At 54.6% G+C, this 21,203-nt stretch overlaps 1 protein-coding gene across 6 annotated transcripts in view; it reads right to left on the reverse strand.

The window, feature by feature from the left end:
• Positions 1-5,841: 5,841 nt before the first annotated feature.
• Positions 5,842-21,203, reverse strand: part of LOC306644409 (uncharacterized protein) — a 34,598-nt gene continuing 19,236 nt past the window's right edge. The window contains exons 2-9 of one of the 6 annotated variants that reach the window (XR_013759368.1): positions 17,603-17,780; positions 15,897-16,047; positions 15,227-15,363; positions 12,147-12,387; positions 8,485-8,725; positions 7,429-7,644; positions 6,412-6,578; positions 5,842-6,035 (exon numbers count right to left, since the gene is read on the reverse strand). Coding sequence is in view for 1 of the 6 variants with exons in the window: in XM_079111364.1 (XP_078967490.1) it covers positions 15,317-15,363; positions 15,897-16,047; positions 17,603-17,780 (376 nt within the window). In the remaining 5 variants the exon portion in view is untranslated. Of the gene's footprint in view, positions 6,036-6,411; positions 6,579-7,428; positions 7,645-8,484; positions 8,726-10,809; positions 12,388-12,739; positions 13,057-13,126; positions 15,364-15,896; positions 16,048-17,602; positions 17,781-19,014; positions 20,766-21,203 lie in introns of those variants that run through there. The other 5 variants (XR_013759370.1, XR_013759369.1, XR_013759372.1 and 2 more) reach the window with 5 other exon arrangements.

A 21,203-nucleotide genomic window follows, 5' to 3' on the forward strand; every position in this document is an offset into this window, starting at 1 on the left:
TCACACGTTGCTGATGGGACTGCAGATTGGTGCAGCCTCTCTGGAAAGCAGTGTGGAGGTTCCTCAGAAAATTGGGACGGAATCACTATTTGACCCAGCTATCCCACGCCTCAGTTTATACCCAAAGGACTTAGAATCAGCACACTACAGTGACACAGTCACTTCAATGTTTATAGCAGCTCAACTCACAACAGCTAGATTATGGAACCAACCTAGGTGCCCTTCGACAGATGAATGGATAAAGAAACCGTGGTATATATACTCAATGGAATATTACTCAGCCTTAAAGAAGAATAAAATTGTGGCATTTGCACGCAAATGAATGGAACTGGAGAATATCATTCTAAGTGAAATAAGCCAAACCCCAAAACCAAAGACTGAATGTTTTCTCTGATAAGTGGGTGCTGATCCACGGTGGGGGGCGGGTAGGGAAGAATGAAGGAACTTTGGATTGTGCAGAGGGGAGTGAGGGGAGGGGTGGGGCCGTGGGGATGGGAAGGTGGGTAGATTAAGAGAGACATCATTACTCTATATGCGGATATGAAAACAATTTTTTTTAAATAATACCACTGTCAAAAAAAACAATGAAAATAAATAAAAGTTTTTATAAAAAAAGCAGCAGAGGCTTGCTGTGACGTCACCGTGCCTACAGCAGCCCCCAGATCTGCACCAGGACGAGTCCTGCTTCCATCACTCAAGGGGCCTTCCCAAAGGTCCACCCTCCCATCTACCAAGGCGGTAACTGGCCGAGAGCCGCTGCCCAGCTCAGGAGTGGGGCCCGCTGCTCCTCACAGCAGCCTCCTCACAGCAGCCTCCTCACAGCAGCCTCCTCCAGCTCTCACATCACGTCCGGTCCCCTTCTGAGGACTGGCCTGGAGGCTGATAACCACACGGTCCTCTTTGGTGAGGGGACAGGCCTCCCAACCCTCAGGAAGAGGCCGGTCTTCTTCAGCATTGGACATAAAGTCAGCCCTCCAGGGGGGCCAGGACTGTCCAGGCCTGCGGGGTCACGTCGGAGCTGGACAGGACAGGATGCCAGGGCGTCCCCTCCCCCTGCGGCCCTCCCCCGGACCCTAGCGGCTCACGGGGGACAACGAGTGGTGCAGGCCCACCTCCCGGGCGAGCCGCGTGCCCCTGGGCTTGACGGGCAGTGGACCGGTGGCGGCCTCCCAGCATGGTTATCCTCGGGGTGGTGCTGGACGCCATGACCCTGACGGCTTGGAGGGACTTGGCGCAGCACCCCGAGCAGAGCCACTGCTGCAGACCAGGGCTCAGCCCTGGAGGGCCTCCGGCTTCCCCGGAGGAGCAGACGCGGAAAGCGCTGACCACCTGGTGGGCAGCCTCGGGCAGCCGGTCTCTGATGGCGCCCAGGGGTCCGGTCCGGAGGGAGTTCCCGCCCCTGGCCGCCGCGGACCTGCCCAGCAAATCGCGCTTGCTTTGCCTGGGGCACCTGCTGCCTCTCAGCCTGCCCTCCAGTCGGGGACCTGAGAGCGGCCTCCCGCCAGCCGGAGCACAGGGTGGTCGGGGGACCCGCCTCCCGGCGGAGGTGGACCGAAGGCTCGCCACCCCCGCCTGCGGTCATCTCCTCCCATCTGTCAACAGCGCCCGGCCCCCAGGGCGGCCGCAGCCTCACCTCGGGGTGAGCGGGTGTTTGGACGTCCAGAGACCCTCGCCCGGCCTCCTTTGTTCTCCAGGCTTAATGAAGGGACTGCTAAAATCCCAGCTGCCAGATAAGGTGACAGGCGGTCTCTCAGGGTTATGGATGGTACGCAGAGGTGACAGGAGGATCCCACCCACGGCAGGCCGGGGCCTGGACCCCGAAGGCTGCTCCCCTTCACTGCCAGGTCTGGCTCTTCAGCTTCCAAAACAAACACAGCCCGCTGCCCAGAGATCAGAGGGAGGCCACAGGGTGGCCCGGGGCACTGCCCCACCCTGCCCGCCAGACTCACCTGGAGGCACGTCCCCCTGCTGGGGCCCCCAGAGCGGGCGCTGCCTGCTCCTTTCCCGTTCAGGACAAGAGCTCACCTGGCTGAGCGGGTGAGGTTTACAAAGTGCTCCGCTTGATTTTACGGGAGGATCGCATGCAGCTCTTAGAGAAGCCAGGGCTCGAGGACATTGTGGGCTCTGCCACTCATGTGCTCTTTGAACTTGGGCTAACGGCCTCCTGACCCCTGTTTCCTTCGCTGGGAAGATATTCTCCCCAGCCTGCAGTGGGACTCCACAAACAGCATATTGGGAAGGACTTGTGTCACTTTCCAAACACAAGTTGTTTCTTGGGTTATCAGGAGGCCGTTCCTGGAGGTGGGGACTTGCTCTGCTTTGTTATGCAGTGCACAGCACCTGCAACAGGATAGAACTGTGGCATGTGACATTTTTGCTGGCTGATAAGCAACTTGTGGATGGATTTGAAGACCCCCGTGGGCTCTGCCAGATCAGTGGTGGAGGAACCTACCTTTCTGACTTTCACAGTCCCTTCTGGCATCTCTAGCCATGGATGGAAAGTTCTGGTCTTCCCCGTGGGTCCCAGCCTGTCCCATATTCCTCCTCCTCAACACCCCTGGGACAGAGGAGCTACCTCTTCCACCCAGGGGGACTGAACTTATCCTTGGTTCCCACCCCAGGCGCCCTGTGGCCCAGCACACAGATGCACACACACCGAGTTCTCTGTCATGGCCGGTCTAGAACCGTTCTAGACCCTCCCAGGCTCCAGGTGGGACTTGGACGTGACTCCAGCCTCACTCAGGTCTCTTCTCGCTGGCTCCGGGGCTCTGGGGGCAATTGCTCTTGCCCCAGCCCTTTCCCAGCCCCCAAACCCCAAACAGGGCAGGAGGGACTTGACCACGTCCGTCATGGAGGCCAGGGTCCAGTTTGAGACAGACTGAGACCGTTTTCTGCTCCTTTTCTTCAACCCCGAGCAACCTCCTCCCATCCTATAGTATTTTACCAGCACTTGCACTTGTTAACTTCAGCTTGCAGATGAGTAAACCAAATACCTGGGGAATCGATTGTCCCAGGACAGATCCTGTGGTGTGCGGCCCTGACAGGCCTTGATTTCCCTGGGCTTGCTGGGCTTGCTGAGCTTGCTGGACTTGCCCTTCTCAGGAACCCAGGGGCTCAGCCCCGCTGCCCCACCACAGGCCCCAGGGCTGAGGCCGATGGAGGCCTCCAGGGCAGTCTGTGGGCTGGGGTCAGCCTGATGCATTATGTAACGGAAAACAGACTGTGACAGAGAACAATAAACACTGGGCTGCGAGAGGCGCTCTCTGGAACTGCCGTGCTGGTGGAGAGTGCCTTCCCCCTCTCCTCCTGCGACACACAGAGAACGCTCCACTCAGGGAGGTACCGAAGGCCCCTCTGCCTCCGACTCCCTCTACTTCCACCATCTCGTCCCTGATGTCCAGGAGCCTCTGCATGGGTCTCCCTGCCTCCAGCCCGGCCACCCCAGAGCAGGATGACTAGCCTCCCTCCCCGTAGCCTCCATGGCTCCACACTGCCCAGGGCAAGCAGCCCTCGATTCCCCATCTGTTCCCTCCACTTGAGGCCCCACCTCAGGGGACAGCACTGGCTTCCCCATCCACTTTTCTGCCACTGGGCAGATGCTGGTGTGCCCACGGCCTGAGGTGCCATCTGCCAGGTACTTCCCATCAGCAGGCCTTGCCCACTTTCCCAGTTCTAACTGAAACCCCTCCTGGCACTGAATTCTCTGCACCTTCCTTTGCAACTGGCTCTCGGGGGCCACCTTCCCATGTACCACCAGCTGCAGGACCGTGACTCATCCCTGGTGCATCTGTCCCTGCTCTGAGATGGCAACGAGCGAGAGGGAGAGGCAGACACTGAGCCAACAGGCGGCCAAGCCTCAGGGGCCTCACCAAGGTACACACGGCCTGTTAGTCCGGCTGTGCAGCCTTGGAGCCAAGTGGGCCCCACAGAGAGGGCAGGATTGGTGGGCACAGGCGCCTGGGCAGCTGGGGAGTCCCTCCGGACCTTAAGCGCAGGAGGACAAGCCTCATATACCTCACTCACCATGGGCACCATCCTGGGGGAGGTGAGGCCCCACAGAAGATTTTTTCATTGTAAATCATAATTAATAAGCAATCTCAACACCAATAAATAGCACAGACCCTCACAAATCAGAGCTGAGTTTTCTACTGATCTCAGTTACACAAACAGCACCAAATTCAAAGAATAACAAGCAACAGCGGATTAAGAAAAACCTGAAGAATTCAAGACATGCGCTAGCGGGTCACTGTGCTGACCAGAGGACGAGGCTCCCACAGGGGACCAGGCAGACAGGGGAAGGGTGAGGAAGAAGAGGGACAGAGGTGACCGGAGGCAGCCCTGGAGGGGGTGGGCCAGATGCCTCAGGTTGACAGACGGATGACAGACGAGGGGTGCTTTTGCTTTTGTTTTTGTTTTTGTTTTGTTTTTGTAGTTTGCTTCCTTCCAAAAGACACTTGATGAAGTAATGAGAAAAAAACAATCTTAGCAAATAAAAAGAAGCGTCCATAATGAAGTCAAGGCGGCCACAGTGTGGCACAGAACAGGTAAGCCAATAACCAAAAGGGCTTAGAAACAGGAGAGATGGACACATCACAGCCAGCTCACCGTCCTCCCATCTGCCCAAGCCCAAAAACCTAAAAAAGAACAATCCACCCGAGAGAGTTGAAAGGCACAGAGCAAACCTGGAATCCATCCAGTCACCTCCCCAGCTTCCAGAAGCTTCTACACCTACTGCCCAATCCCCTCCATCACCCAGGAGCACAGCGACTTGATCATTCCACACGTCGGACAAAAGCTCGAGGTCAGGGCGTCCCAGGAATCTCCCGGCCCATTTGCCAGAGAGCCTCGACAGTCAGGCAGCTAGGGGGTCAGCCCCAGAGGGAGGACAGCCAGACACCCTACACAGGGAAGAACTCGGACACGTCCAGGTGAGGGAAATAAGCTAGACAGCTCCACCCCACTGGCAGGAGTCCCCAGGCCTCAAATCCATAGGGACGGGGTGCCAGTACAGGGAGGAGGGGTCGGGCAGCGAGTGGGGACGGGGTTCAGCTGGGGAGGGTGGGGGGCTCTGGAGACGGATGGGGCGAGGGTTGCAAAGCAATGTGAATGAACTTAGTGCCCCTGGAATGTCCACTTGAAAATCCTGAGAACGCGTCTCTTCTGTTCTGCATCGTCAGCCACACGCACAGAAGTGCTGGGAGCGGGCGGGTCCGCGGGTCCACACGCCCAGTCAGCTTCTCTCCACTGCTCTGCCTCCGTCCCCCACACCGGGCACAGTAAAACCCTGGATGGAGAGTTGACCAAAGCGGGTTGGGCTAGCCTTTTGCCTGTATCGCCTGCTCGGGTCAGAAAATTAAATAATTGGCTGGCAGGACTGGGTGACGCCATTGGGGCACCAGGGCCCACCTGCTGCTGAGCAGGGAGACAGGGCTGGGAAGGCCACAGGAGTCAGGGGGACAGCGAGACGCCCTCGTCTGCAACGTCAACATGCGGGGAACGTGGCCAGGCCCGCCCTGTGGGGCTGCAGGATCTGTCTTCCAGGAGAAGTTGGATGGGAATGAAATGCTTCCTCGTGTTTCTTCTAAGAAAAGTCGCCGGAGCCTCCGCCCTCTGGGGCCCCACGGCAGCCATAGGCAGCAGTGCCACCTCGCCGGGCCTGGGGGGCCGAGTGGGGGACGCAGCTGCACCCAAGGAAACAGCGTGGATCTCTGCTGGAGCAGAGCTGGTGGTTATGCTGACCTCTGGGACACCCAGGGAGAGAAGGTCCACGCCCCCCGGGAGCCGTGGACACTCCGCCGCTGCTCGGTGGCGGTTGCTAACGGTCTCCTGCTTGGTCACGTGTGACCCAGGAGCGCTGGCCTCAACAGCTCATCCACAGGCAGCTCCGAGGTAGTGCGGGTCCTTGGTTCCTAGCCAGGGCCGCAGTCCCTTTGGGCTGCCCTAACAACACCGCGTCGGAAGACCAAGACCAAGGTCCAGGCAGCATGTGGTGAGGGCCTGCTTCCTGCTGCATAGGTGGTGCCCCCCACCGTGTCCTGCCATGGAGGTGGGGCGCCTCAGTTCTCTGAGGACATTGATCCCCTTCATGCAGGCAGAGCCCCGCTCTCGTCCCTTCCCCAGCACCCCCTCCTGACACCACGCCTTGATCACAGAATCATGATCATCACGTGATCTCAACACAGGAATTTTGGACAGCGGCCAGCAGTCGGCCCGCAGAGCTGTACAGACACATGCACGGTACGTGGAGCGGACGCAGACTCTAGGTCAGCCCCACAGACATGGAACTAAAATCGGTGCTTTCTACAGGTTGCGTTTAACCCTCTGATTCTTGGCTTTTCTCTTGTGATACACTAAGTTCATGCAGAGCATTTTTTTTTTTTTTTTTTTTTTTTTTTTTTTTTGAGTACCTACCTGATTCAAGAGCTCGGATACAGCAGCTGGAACGTGGGTCATCGGCAAGTGAGCCAGGATGGCCGGGCAGGAACGGGAGGACCCATGTCCAGAGCCAGGCACCTCCACGGAGCAGCTCCTCTTGCTCAGTCGAGGTGATTCCTTTGTCCCAAGCCCCACTTCTTCACCTGTGAGGGGGAGAAGCTAATAAAACCTCTTTTTTTTTTAGAACAAAGTTGATTTTATCATAAATCTTTTAATTCTTTTTTAATTTTATTTGTTCTAATTAGTTGTACATGACAGTAGAATGCATTTATACATTTTGATAGATCACACATAAATAGTGTCATCTCTCATTTTTCTGATTATGCATATTGCAGCATCACATCAGTCACGCAGTCACAATGTGCATGAGGTAATAATGTCTGTTTCACTCTACGATCATTCCTTCCCCATACCCTCTCTTCACTCCCCTCTACCTAATAGAAAGTAACTCTATTCTTCCCTATCCTCCCCTTGTTGTGAATTGTCTTCTGCATAGCAGAGAAATTATTCAGCCTTTGGTTTTGGGGGTTTGGCTTATTTCATTTAGCATGATATCTATCTATCTATCTATCTATCTATCTATCTATCTATCTCTCACATTTTCTGTATCCATTCATCTGTTGAAGGGCATATGATCAATCAACAAATATATAAAAAAATGTTCAACATCTCCAGCAATTAGAGAAATACAAATCAAAACTACTCTAAGACTTCATCTCACTCCAATCAGAATACAAGCAACAACAAATGTTGGTGAGGAGGTGGGGAAAATGGACACTCGTTCATTGCTGATGGGACTGCAAATTGATGCAGCCACTCTGGAAAGCAATATGGAGATTCCTCAGAAAACTTGGAATGAACCACCATTTGACCCAGTTAACCCACTCCTCGGTTTATACCCAAAGGACTTAAAATCAGTGTACTACAGTGACGCAGCCACATCAATGTTTATAATACTTTTTACTGAGTGCTAATTCCATAACGGATGTGAACCTGCCTGTCCCTAATCCTATCCACACACACCCCTTCATGGTTAGTGTTGTTGCCTCGCGTTCTACAGATGAAGAAAATGAATTTTGGAGATTGAAGTAACTTGTCCCGTACCACACAGCTGGGGTTTGAATGCAGCGTCCATCTGTCTGGGCCACAGTTCATGCATGTCCAACAGTAGAGAGCTGCTTTCTCTAAGTTACAATTGATGAGCATCCCCTGAGACAAAAACCAAGGGAAAATTGTAAGGTGCTGGTCAAATTTATTATTATTTTTTTTTTATTTTAAGTTGTTTTTTTTTTAATTTTTTACATACTGCATTTTGATTCATTGCACACAAATGGGGTACATCATTTCGTTTCTATGGTTGTGCATGATGTAGATTCACACCATTCATGTGATCATACATGTACATAGGTCAATGATGTCTATTTCATGCCACCATTTTTCATACCCCCTCCATCTCATTTCCTTCTACATAATCTAAAGTTCCTCCATTCTTCTCTTACTCCCCACCCCCACCACCCCCATTACATGTCATCATCCACTTATCAGGGAAAACATTCAGCCTTGCATCCTATTATTATTTTTTAATGTTGGAAGAAACAGAGATCAATTATCGAGGGCTAAATAGTAATATTTTTTTTAATTTGGCATAACTTTAATAGCTCTGCTGTTAAAATCCACATACCACACACTTCACCCACTTCAAAGGGACGGTTCTATGGCACACTTGCCACCAGGACCAATTTGAGAACGTGTTCATTGCCCCCCAGAAGGAACCCTGGACTCCTGAGCAGTCACTACCCTGCTCTGCTCACGGGAACCCGGGACCTACTGTTTGTCTCTGTGGTCCTGCTCATCCTGGACGGTTCATAGAAATGGGATCATGGGCGGGGCCATGGGTGACACAGGCCTGTAATCCCAGGCCGAGGCAGGAGTATTGTGAGTTCAAAGCCAGCCTCAGCAACTCCCCAAGACCCTGTCTCTAAATAAAGTGCATCCGAGGGCCGGGGCTGGGGCTCAGTGGTTAAGAGCCTTGGGCTCAATCCCCAGTACCAAAAACAAGGAATCGCGTAGCATGCGTGCTTCACGCCTGGCTTCTTCCTCCTGGCGTGCCGTTTCCCGGGACCATTGCCTTGCAGTGTGTGGCAGGACTTCATTTCCCTTTATTGCCCAAACCCTTCCACTGTGTGGATGTGGCACATCGTAATTATTCATCCATTCACTGAGGAGCATTCCAGCCGTTTCCAGGCATGAATGACACTTAACTGATTTTCTCGGAGGTGCAATTGAGAGACTGCAAAATCAACAGAACGTCACTGTTGGAAAATGGCTCCCACCGCCCATGCAGACAGAGATCGTTCCACCACCAGCTCACCCCCGGTGGGTTCCGCAGCTGTCTTCTCTGTGCCCGCCTCCCTAAGCCGGGAGTACCATGTCCGAGGCCCATTGGTGAGCTGTGCCCACCGCCATGAGCTCCAGGCTGAGCTGAGAGGAAGGAGCCCTGGGCAGGAAGGCAGAGCTCCAGTGAGCCAGGGGCAGGCTCAGTGTGAGGGACAGGGGCGCCCAGGACCAGTAAGCACAGAGCAGTGAGCCTGAGGGTGGGAGAGAGCCCCTCTGGGTAGGCCGCAGCGGCCCTTCCCACAGCCACAGGCACAAAGGCGGCCAAGGATGGAGGGCTTGCCCTTCGCTCAGGCCTCGGCAGGCCCCCCAGGGCCCTCCAGTTCTTAGGCAGCTGCCTCTCACCCTCTGGACCCTCAGCCTGAGTGAGAGTCAGCAGCAGACCTGTCCTGCCCAGGCTCCCGGGGGGCCGCTTCTCCTACCCAGCCTGATGGCACTACCCACCGACAGCTCTGTTTCTCCTCACGCTCAGGCAGCATGTCCGCCGTGCTGGTTTGCAGGGCTCTGGAGAGAGGCTGAAACCTGTTTATGACTTAAGGTCATTACTTTTTCCTCTGGATGCAGTGAGGGTACGGGAGGATGCCCGAGCTGGAGGCACACAGCCTGTGTGGCCTCACCTGTGCTTCAGAGGCGGATCCCAGGCCCAGGGAAGGCACTGAAGGCTGCCAGGCTCTGCAGACCAGAGATGGCCCGAGGTCTGCGGTCTTCAGCTGAGGGCCAAGGAGAGCTTACCTCGGGAAACTGGGAGCAAGTCAATCACTGCTGTTTAGAGAGGCCTGGGCAACAGTGAGGTCACCCTGACCCAGCATGCCTGGAGCAGATGCCCAGGGCTGGCCGAGCTGCCCAGGAGCCCAAGGCCTGTCAGACATCCAATAAAAGTGGCCCTGTCCCCTTTCCTCACATACTGCACATTAGTGACACCTGTGCTGTCCAGCTGCCACACCCCAGAGCAGCTCCTGGCAGAAAGGAGGGAGCCGAGGGCCAGGCCAGGGAGCATGGGAGTCTGCCCCGGGTCAGCACCAAGACCCAGCGTTGTCCATCAGCTGAGAAGTGAGGTCCAAGGTGGCAAAGGATCAAGGAAGGCTCCCAGGGCAGCAGCCCAAACCCTGGGCAGCATTTGTACCCAAGGAGGACATGCAAAGACCCTCCGCACTGCCTCAGGAGCGGTCGGTCCAGATGTTCCTAGAAGCAGCAGCACTTGGCCAGGCGGTGTCCTGACTTCGCCACTGTCTCTGAAAGGAGCATGGCAGAGGTGAGGCCCAGGAGGATGTCTCTAGCTGCTGCACAGGACTAAGGAGGCAGCTCTGGGCCCTGCTCCCTCAACACCGAGGCGACACAGGGGACAGGAGGGTCCACCCTCTGCACGTAGCCCGGCAGCTTCAGAGCCGGCGCCCACCTCAGCGCTCCTGCTGGAGATTGCCGCAAGCCAGGCCACCTTGGGAAGGGTCAGCAGGTGACACAGAGCAGGTAGGGCAGGAGAAGGCCTCGCAGGGGCTCAGGGCGTGCCATCCCAGGGTGGGGAGTCGCGGGGCCCTCTGCCGCCGGGCACAGCGCACCCGCCCAGCAAGGGCACGTTCACGCCAGTGGCCACTGCAGCAATCATGATTGTTCTGATGTGTCACCACCATCGTCCCCACCAGCCACTTTTAATGCTCCCGTCTGTAAAGTAAGAGCTCACAAGACTTTCCTGGCTCTGATTTTCTGGGTTCCATAACTTTATGATTCCAAAAGCATAGGTCCCTGGGTTTTGGTCCCAGCTTCCCTGCTCACTGGCTATCTGGACTTAGAGCGTCTATATAGCCCTGCAAAGCTCACTCTCCCTGTGGGATCATAACAGCCCTCCCTGGCAGGCTCCTAGGAGGTGTTGTGTTGTTTTTTTTTTTTTGATCCTGGGGATTGAACCCAGGGCACTTAACCCTGAGCCACATCCCCAGCCCTTTTTATTTTTTTATTTTGAGACAGAGTCTTGCTTAGGGCCTCACTAAGCTGCTGAGGCTGGCCTTGAACTTATAATTCTCCTGCCTCAGCCTCCAGGTTGCTGGGATTACAGGCATGTGCCACCAGGCCCGGCTTGAGCTAGCCACAGGAAATCAGTGCTGGCAGCTCCTCACCTTACCATTCCTCCCCCACCCGACCCAGGACTCAGTCATTTCCCCCCGGGGAGGGCAACTCTGTTCTGGGGGAGACCTGGGGAGGGAGGAAAGCAATTCCTCCTTCACAGTTCACTGGCTGCTCCCGGAAGAGCTGACAGAACTGAAGACACGAGGCTGGTCTGGGGGCAGGTAGGAGAAGGGCTGGGACTTACACAGGTGGGACGAGAAATGAACCCGGAGGCAGGAATGAAGCAGATTTGTGAAGGACTGAGGCCAGGATTCCAGGCCTGGGGCTGGTGCTTTGCGGGCCCTCTAATCTCGACGGCAGCCCGCTGAAGACCTGAGACCTGGCTTCGGGAGTCTCACAGGGGCTCCAGAACCTCCCTAGCTGCCGGGGGGCCCCTGGAATGCCAAGGAGCAAACTTGGAGAAACCGTTTCCGGACAATAGCCAATTAACACTCATCACCCATAAAACGAATAGTTTTCAAATAGCCAGATAATTGAGACCACTTGCGGGGGGGCTGGAATCACCCGATTAATTGCTCCCCTTGTTTAGACGCCCCCCCAGAGGCGCTGTCTGCTTTGAAGTCTTGCTACACTTTCTCTGTCCCTCTTTCCAGGCTCAGTACCCAGCCCGCTTCCTGCTCAGCCCACGCTTGTCCGTCAAGGCAGACAGACATAACGCTACTTCTGATCCTCGTTTTAGAGATGTTGTGTTGGCCTGTTCGCTGCTTTTGTCTTGGTCCAAAAATCATTGATTCATCATTTATTCGTCCCTTCAATTAAAATGTATCAGATGCTTTTTACCTGCCAAGTTCTATTCCAGGCGCCAGGGGATACAGATGCAAAGAAAACAAAAACAAAACCAGGAGCCGGAGGGCACCACCCAGCCGCCCGGCCCAGCCCCAGCCCCGTGGGGTGTGAGCCAGCGCTTGGACCCCTCCAGGCCTCAGAGTCTTTCCTTTACAAGGGGTGCGACTGTACCTTTCTCTTGGGGGGGTGGGAGGATTGAGGACAGCATTATCTAAAGGAAAACAAACCCAATTCCCCACTCAGGGGTGATCACCCCGCAGCGGGGAGAGCAGACCAATGAACAAACAAACCCGATGCTGACCAGAGTTTTGCAGGAAAAAGAAAGCGCTGGCCATTCACAGGACTGACCAGGAGGCCAGAGCAGAGGCGAGGAAACGGCCTGTGGGTTCCCGAGGGAAGGCCTTCCTCACCTGGGGGAGCAAGGACCCCCATGCATCCAGGGAGCGACTCAGCCAGGAAAAGGGGGACAGCTGGTCCCTCTTGGAACAGCAAGCCCACCGACTCCAGCAGAAAGGACCTGGCTTTCAGGGAGCAGCAGGAGCCAGGTGTGGATGGAGCAGGACAAGCAGGGGAGCCGTGAGCTCTGGGGCAGGTCTGGACGGGGTGACCCAGGCCACAGGGCTTGTCCACTTCCGTCCTTCACACCCAGTCCTGCAATGATTCAGTGGTTGGGGGAGGACAGTGGGTTTTGCATTAGCTAAGGACGCACACAGCTTTTTTTTTTTTTAGTGGACACCTAGTACATACACCTAGTGTCTTAGGTAATGTGTCCTTTAACCCTTGAAAAAATCCCAAGGGATATGCGCTGTCACTATTCTTGGTTACAAAGAAGGAAGGGGACAGGGTTCAGCCAGGGGATGCAGTTTTCCCACTTGTTCCAGCAAAGAGCCGGGGCCTGAACCCTGTGGGCCACCGTAGGCCCAGGACACTGCACAGCCCCGCCACCTGGCACAGCGTTGTCACTCCCTCCAACGTAGGAGAAGAGGGCAGGGCAGGGACTAACCTGCCACTGCACAGCCGGGGAAACCAAGGCTCAGGACGGTGTTGTCTACCGCCGGCGTGTGTGGTGTTTCAGGAAGGGACGTCTGATCCAGGCCCTGTGAGGCCCACTCCTTCTCACCGTGTTGTAGACTAAGCAGTGAGGGCCACAGAAAGGACGGGCCTCCCCACCCCAGGCCACCTCTCTCAGGGACCCCACTCTAAGCAGAGACCTAGAGGCCACTGAACTCCTCCCCTTGAATGCAGTTCAGAAACAGATCCGCCAGGGACATTGCCACAACAGGGCCTGAGCCCCCTGCCCCAGCTGGCACCTTCCTCTCCCCTCCTCCGCCCAGGTGGAGGAGAGGGGTGCTGCACCAGGCAAAGCCCCCAGGGAACTTACCTGGCCAGCGTCCCCCACCCACGGCCCTACTGCTCCTTTCCCAAGGGGGAGAGAATTATTTGTTTTTCCTGTTGCCCTGATTGATGGGCCACTTTGTTCTTTATCTATTTGCACAAACTCGGTGAAGTGACCTGCTCTTTCCCAGGGGGCAGAGATGCTGTCGGCACCTCAGGGTCACAGGTCAGTGGACCTGCCCGGGGCGGAAGGTCACCTGGGAGGTCCACCTGGGACCCGTGGATACTGGTTTTGTTTGGGTAAGTGTCTCCTCCTTGGAATTGTAGAAGGCAGAGAGGGAGAAATGGCTGTGCTCAGGGCTCCTCCTGCATGTGGCTCTGAACTGGTCCTTCCCACTTCCTGGTGACAACCCGGCCTGGGAGGTGTTGGTGCCTCCATTGGGCAGAGGTGGGAACCGAGTTTGGGGAGCTGGAGACTCAGCCGGCATGGCACAGGCAGGAGGGACAAAGCAGGGCTACCCTCAAGCCTTCCCAATAGCCAATCCAGTCTTTGTCAGTCACAGTCTGTCCTGCCCTAGTGACACAGGCTGGGAGGGCTGCACCGCCAGGGCTGAGTTGCACCTCCACTAGCAGGGTACGGGGTCAGAAGGGGCAGCAGGGTCGCCATCTTCCTTTCATCTCCCTCTGTCAGGAGCCACATGCGTCTCCTCCTCCACGCTGCTCTGTGGACCCCAGCCCAGCTCGGTCAGAGTCTCTGGGTTGTGTCAACATGAGGGCCAAAAAGGGACAAGCTCAAGCCCTTCACAGACGGTACGATGCATTTGCAGGCAGCTTGGGACCCCTTCCCAGTCCCCAGCTCTGAGCTCAGCGAGGCCGTGAAGGGTGTGAGGTGGCAGGGAGGCAGGGCCAGGAGCCCTGTGGACCCTCTGCAAAGAGCAGATGCCCCTTGCCCTCGTGACCTTGGAGGGCCCTCGCTCTGAGAACCGCCTAAACCCCTCAGGGAAGAGCAGGATCCAGGGAACATCGCCTCAACCATGAGCGAATTCAGTGTCTTCATTGCACAGACCTGGATAAGAGCCCCAGAGGAAGAAACGGGTGTCAGATGGGAGCAAGATGGAGCCACCCGGCCTTGCCCAAGACATGGCCCACCAGACCCCAGGAGCCCCAGCAGCAGTACCCCCCCTCCCAACCAGTGATGGAAGGTTTAGAAACAGGCACTGTTTGGGGGAAAATCTTCACTTAAGTGATACTCCTTTTAAATATGCTACGTGAGGATCTGAGGCAATTATTCAAATAATTAAAGTCAGAAACACTCCCGATTATTAGCATATTTCAGGTGTAAAGTGGTGGGGTTTTCACTGAAATTATTTGGTTAATTGTCTCGCAGGTGTAGACACATTCTCAGAGGGAAGAGATTGCCAAGACTGTGTGCCCAGACCCCAGCCCCAGGCACCTTGGCACAGAGAGACCTTTGTGAGTGATCCGTCTAGTAGAAATAGCAGTTATTATTTGAGAACATGAGATGTTGGAAAATTGGCATGTGCCCAAATGCAGAAAATGTGTCCCCCCCAGGAATTGCCTGTATGGGCAGAGACCGCTAATGAGTTCCCTAGTCATTATTTCAACACTGACCTGGTAGGAGATTTGGCCCCTGGAAATACTGCCAGGAGTTTTGAAATTAATACATTTAAAGAATGTTTAAACATCAGAGATGGAAGAGCTCTTGAAATCATCTAAGCAAACACCCTCGTTTTATAGATGGGAGTGCCAAGGTCAGGGAAGGGCGGCTGCTGGGCCTGCTCCCTCCTCCAGGGAGAAGCAGACTGGGATGAGGCCAGCGTCAGCCCTCGCCCCACATCTTGCCCAGAAAGCCAGCTGCCACCACCACCTCTTCCTCCTCCCCACCAGTGACCACCCGGCAAGCCCGCAGGACAAGGGAGAAGAGGCTTCTGATGCTCTCTGCTCAGCCACGTCCGGGGTCTCCCAGAGCCAGGCACTCGATCTCCACAGAGGTCTGCATCAAGATTTCCACTTAACAGATGAGGGAAACCGAGGCCCTGAAGCCTGGGAGCATGGGCAGAGCCGGGAGCTGCCATCCAGATCTGGTGGGTTTGAAATCACGGCTCTGTGTTACTCATGGTACCACCAGGCTTACCTTGGTGTCTGAAGGGAGCAAGCTGGAAAGGAGCGAGGTTCGGAGGAGACGGGACCCGGGCAAGGACCCGGTTAAGTGTTCCTGGCTCTGTCAACCACGGGGTGACCTTGGGAAAGTCCAGGGCTCTGTTTCTCCACCTTTAAAATGACAATGTTGGACGAGATATGACGTTAGAGGCCCTAAGAACCCTGAGACCTGGGAGCTCCAGCTCCATCCGCTGAACGCCCCCCTCCTAAGAGCGCACAGCCCTCCCTGGGACGCGGGGGCACTTTCAAGTTGCTCTATTCCGTGGCTCACTCATGATACTCACGGAGGACCTTGTGTGTACCACCAGCTGCTGAGCTTTCTCATCTACGAGCTCATTATTCCCCCAAATTATCCCAGTACGGGATAATTGAGACCTGGGCTGGTCAGTGTCTTGCCCAAGGCGACACATCTGTGCTACAGCACATCTGGCCTGGTATTGGGTCTGAGGACTCCGAATTCTTTGCTCTCCCCCCCAAAACCAAAATAATTCCCGCAGGAGCTGCTTAGGATGCCCACACTGAGCAGACAGGGCAAGCTGCAGAGGGAAGCAGGGGCCTCCTGGGCCACCTGTCGGGCCTGCTTGCAGCCCTCCCTCCCAGGCAGACACTGGGATTTGAACCCAGACTCGGCAGAGGCTCCATACCACCAGAGATGCTGCTAGCTGTGGCCTCTGAGAACAGTGCTCCGAGCTCTCCACGGTGACAAATCGAAATACGAAACACGAGGAGCCACGTGTAGCCCTCATGGGCAGCCTCGAGTTCTGCCGCTGGCTGGCTGCATCCCACACACCCGTCCTGGGAGAGGCACAAACAAGAGGCAGATTCAGTTCAGGCACAATAAACACACAGAACACTGGCAGGGCCACGTCTCTGATCCAATGCTAATTCCTGTGCCCCTCCTCCCCCGCCCAGATCAAGTAGGAAACAGGCAGAGCTGGTTCTGAGAACAGCCCTATTTCCTTGAGTGCCCTGGTCTTTGTGCTGGAAAGACATTTGGGCAAGGAAACAAAGTCTTGGGTACAAGGCCAGCGTACACTAAGGACCTCCAGGTCCCACGGAGAACCACTCCCACTTGCTGGACCTGTTTCCTCATCTTTAAAGTGAGTCTGACAAGTCCTGTCCAGTCTTTTCTGCTGAGGTCCAAAATTGGTGGAAATGTCTTCTTTCTTTTTCTCCTCGTCCTTCCCTTCTTCTCCCTGAATAATCGGCCTCCCACACAGTGTGAACCCAGTAGTGACGTGGAGTGGACATTTGCCATTCTCAATGGCAAAAAGAAAAATCTGAAGCTTCTCTCTGTGTGGGATACTAGCCACCCTGGAGGCCTGGTGGGAGGCAGAGCTTGCCTCCCGTGACACAAGCAGGTCTCACCCAGCCCTGTCTGGCCAAAGCGGGCTCCTTCCTGAGCTCTCCCCATCAGCTGTAGCTGCCTAGATTTGACTTGGGGCTAGAGACACAGGAAGTGGTCACTCTTGGATGGGGGTATGGGGTGGGCGGAAGTAGTTGCTGCAGCAGAGTTCGCAGGGCAGGAATGACCATTTAGCAGGTGACCGTGACCATGTCCAGAGCCTACTGTCCAAGGCCAGGCACGACAGTGGAGCAATAACAGCTTCCAGTGCTTCACAGTGGAGCGTCCACATCCTCACTGTCCAGTGCTGCCATTTGACTTTAGCCTGGGCCTGTTTTCCCGTCCCCGTGGGGTCACTGAACCATCCTTGGAGTGAACCCCCCTTCTGTTCATGCTGGCCAGCTGCATCTTGGTTGCCAGCAGTGCCAACCTCTGACTGCAGATGGCTTCCCATCTTCTGGCTGAAGCCTCACACCCCCTTCTTGGCCGTGCATCTGTCTGAGTGTGTCCTTGGGCTGGTCCTCAGCTCTTGTAGCCTCCATTTTAATAACTACACATGATGATATTCCTGAAAGGAGAGAGAGTTAGTACCTCAGCTGGGTGGCACTCTTGGCGCCAACCATGTCACATGAACAGGTTCAAATAGATCCTTCCCTCTTTCCTCCCTGCTTCCCTGGACAGGATCCAACAATGGCCCCAGGTGATCCATTGTGAGTATTTGAAGAGTGGACCGTGGTCGTGAGAGCTTCTTCCTACACAAATCCCAGCTCCTCAGCTCTGCTTGGGCTTTCCTTGGCCTTGGACGCCCCCTCCTCCTCTTCATGGAGGTCAGCTGGACCACGGGCCCTCTGGCCATCTCAGCTCCTGGCCTTGCTCTCTCCCAGCCTCTGCTCAGCGGGGCTGGTCCTCTTTCCTCCACGCCTCCTCCATGTGCCCCACACCTATCGTTTCCTCTCTCCTCTCAGACCTAGGGGCTCTGCTGCCCCCCGCCTCAGATCTTCTTACCCTCACCCAGAGCAACTCTTTCTTCTCTCTCCTGAACTCGTCCAGAGGGGCGGAGGAGATGCTCCCGGAGACCCCCAGGGCCTGGCGCTGACTACCCTGGGAGAGTCGCCCTCGTGTTTCTGAACAGCACCTCTCAGGGCGTCCCGTCAGTTGGGACAGGATAGGGATCCTCGCCTCCCTTTGAAAGACACGGGAGACTCGGAATGAATCCCCAAAGCCAGTGTGCACCCAGGTCTGACCCCAAAGCCAAGTCTCGCCCTCCTCTAACCAAGCCCACCTCTAAGCTTCCTCGAGGGCTGCGGGCTCAGCAGAGCCCCCTGGCAAATGTTTCTGTGACAGACGTCACAGCCCTGTTACTCAGTGGACTGAATTCTACCCTCCCAAGGAATTTGGGCTTACAGAAAAAGAAAGAAAGAAACATCTTAGAGGGGAGGAGACGATTGCTGCAGACAGATAACTAGGGGCAGGGAGCAGGCTGAGGAAGATGACAAAGAATGCACCAGAAGTGAACTCTGCCAGCCTAGGTGACAGCAGGCCTCAACAGAAGCCTAGTGGCAGGGGGTGGAACGGGCCTTGGGCACTACTCATGCAGGAGGGAAACAGGGCTGCCAGTAAAGGCCCTGCTTAAATTGCCCAGCAAGTTAGGGGAGAAGCCTGTGTTGGAACCCTGATGTCCAGGTGCCACTGCTGAAACCGCCACCTCACCAGCCACCACCAGAGCCTGGACACTGCCTTCGGCCCTAGGTGAAGTGATCTTTGGGCAGGAAACATCCATGTTAAGGCATCAGGGTTTCTGTTACTATAACAAAATGCCTGGAAATGGATGCTTTATTATTAAAAAGAGGTTTTCTCAGCTTACAGTTTGGAGGTGCAAAGTTATGACTCTGACATCGATTCAGCTCTGGTGAGGATCTTGTGGTGGATGGTATCATGGCAGGCGTGCATGCAAGAGGGTACCAGCACACGATCCAACAGGAAGCCAGAGAGAAGGGAATGGCCAGTAACGACCTCCCGCTAGGCCCCTTCTCTTAAAGGGCCCTGGGGTGGGGACCTTAACACAACCACACTGGGAACCAAGCTTCTGGCACGTGAACCTTTGGGGGACCAACCACATCCAAGTCCATAGCAGGGTTGAGCCTAAAACTTCAAGAAAGTGCAGGTCAGACCTGCCTTTGAATGGCAATGCCTCTTGCCCCCCGGCCTGTCTAGTGTACTTGACTTCCGGAGCTTACCGTTTTTATTGCTCCTTCTTCTACACAAACAAATTATTCTCAGTCATAAGCAATGCTTTCCTGCTCAGTTCTTTAGTTTTAAAACAGATAATTAGCAATTAAAGATGAAAAATGCACTTCATTTTTGAAGATGCTACACAAATTCAGTCAAGTGTTGCATGTATAAACTAAACCACTTACCAAATAAAAATATTATGTCTCACAACCAACTCACATCATGTCAGTTTTAAATTTTAAACACAAATAGATCTCTGTCCTCACTAAGGATGGAATGAAAACCTCCAGTTCTCTTCCTTTTGCTGGCGTTTATTTCAACGGACTGTGTAAACGCAGTGGCAGGCGGTGACACTAGGTTGGGGACATGGCCGGCACCAAGGCAAGCTCACAGGACTCGGCGCCATTGAAAAACAGCAGCACATACTGTCACAAACAAGTCACAGTCTTTTCAACTCATTCCGCAGAGAAACTTTTCTCCACTCCTCTGTTGTCAAAAACTAAGAAACAGACCAAGGTGGGCGTGGGGAAGAGAGAAATTTTGAAAAGGGAAGAACCCTGAACGCTCAGCATCAATATGGCCCTAGACAAAGCTTTGGCTTGAGCAGTAGAATTCAGGAGATGTCTCTGCCTTAGTCCAGGGGGATGATTATTTAAAAAGGACTTTAGACTGGATAATATATAAACAACAAAACCTATTGTTCACAGTTCTGGGAGTTGGGAAACCTAAGGTCACAGTGCCAGCAGATTTGGTGTTTAGCAAAAAGGCCTGTTTCCCATATATGGTGCCTTCTGCGAGTCCTCTCATGGTGGAAGAGCAGAAGGGCCAGACAGCGCTCAGTCCTCTTTCACATGGACATAAATCCCACTTGGGAGGGCTCCACCCTCATGCCCAATCAGCTCCCAGCAGCCCCCACTTCTTAATCCAACGCACGAAGATAAGATTTCAACACATATGTTTTGGTAGGATGCAAAAATTCAGATCACAGCAGCAATGTTTTTGCTCTTTTCTTAAATACAGTTGAGGCCTGAATCACCTATAGTAACAATCACTCTTGTCTCTCCAGCACTTGGTAACTTTCAAAGCACTTTCACAATGATTATCTTGACGGATTATCCCTGGTTTACAGATGAGCAAACTGAGGCTCGCTGGTGAGAGCTAGATTTCCACGGGGAAGCGCAATGCAGGAAGGTTGGACGTCGGTGAGCGTATGCAGCCACAGGTAACGCACTGGGGTCCTAGGTAAAGGAGCAGACTGCCACTTCCTTACAAAAATGATGTCCAACATCTCGTGAGGTGCTTTGGCTTTTATAAATTCGGTTCCTTTTCAGTATTTCATTTTTCCCAGTAACTTTATGAAGTATGGGTTCTGTGTGTTTCCGTCTATTCATGCTGCTATAACAAAGTTCCATAAACTAGGTGGCATATGAACCACAAAAATGCATTCCTCACAGTTTCAGAGGATGGCAAGACCAAGATGAAGTCCCTGGGAGATTTGGCAACTGATGAGGGCCTGTGTCCTACTTCATAGATGGTGTCTCCCACTTTGTCCTCTCATGGTAGAAAGGCAAGGAAGCTCTCCAGGACCTCTCTTCTAAGGGCACTAACACCTTTAAGTGAAGGTTCTGCCCTCATGGCCCAATCATCTCCCCAAATCCTCACCTCCGAAAACCATCACTTTAGGGGGTACATTTCAACACAGGAGTTTGAGGGTGACACATATTGGATCACAGCAGTTAGCATCTTCACTTGGCATACAAGCAAATGGAGCCCCAGAGGCCAAGCGGATGCCTCCAGCTGTGTGGGACTTAAGATTCGAGGGCAGGGCTGGGCTGACTCCAGGTCCCACCGGCTGAGTAGACCCCCAGGGGCAGAAGCCAACCTCAGGGGGTCTTGAGTACTCCAGGCACTTGCCAACGCAGGTGAGGAGACAGGGCCAGTTAACCACTTAACCTCCTGGGTTTCCAGCCTCCTCATCTGCAGAGTAGAAATAATCAAAACCTACTTCCCCATGGGGACTGCAGGGATTTGATCCAATTTAGCCAACACACCCACTGCAGTGCCTGGCTCAAGGTAGACATTCAAGAAAGAGCAGCTCTAGTGTGAGTTAGCCATTAGCTGAGCAGGAGAAGGCGGGGCTGGGGCAGCGCCAAGCCACGTGTACTGGAAGGGCGGAAGGAGACTAGCACCTTACCTTACCCGGGCAGGTGGCCCAGCCGTGAGCACGGAGGGCACTTCATGCAGGCACCAGGTGCTCAGAGGAGGCTCTCGCTGACAGGTGAAGGCATCCCATCTCCAGGGGCAGCCAGGAGCCTGCAGGGGCCGCACAATAAATCCCCTGGGTTCTCCAGGCCAGACTGCCCCAGGCTTCCCC

This window comes from Sciurus vulgaris, assembly GCF_902686455.1.
Source record: "Sciurus vulgaris genome assembly, chromosome: 14".
NCBI lineage: Eukaryota > Metazoa > Chordata > Mammalia > Rodentia > Sciuridae > Sciurus > Sciurus vulgaris.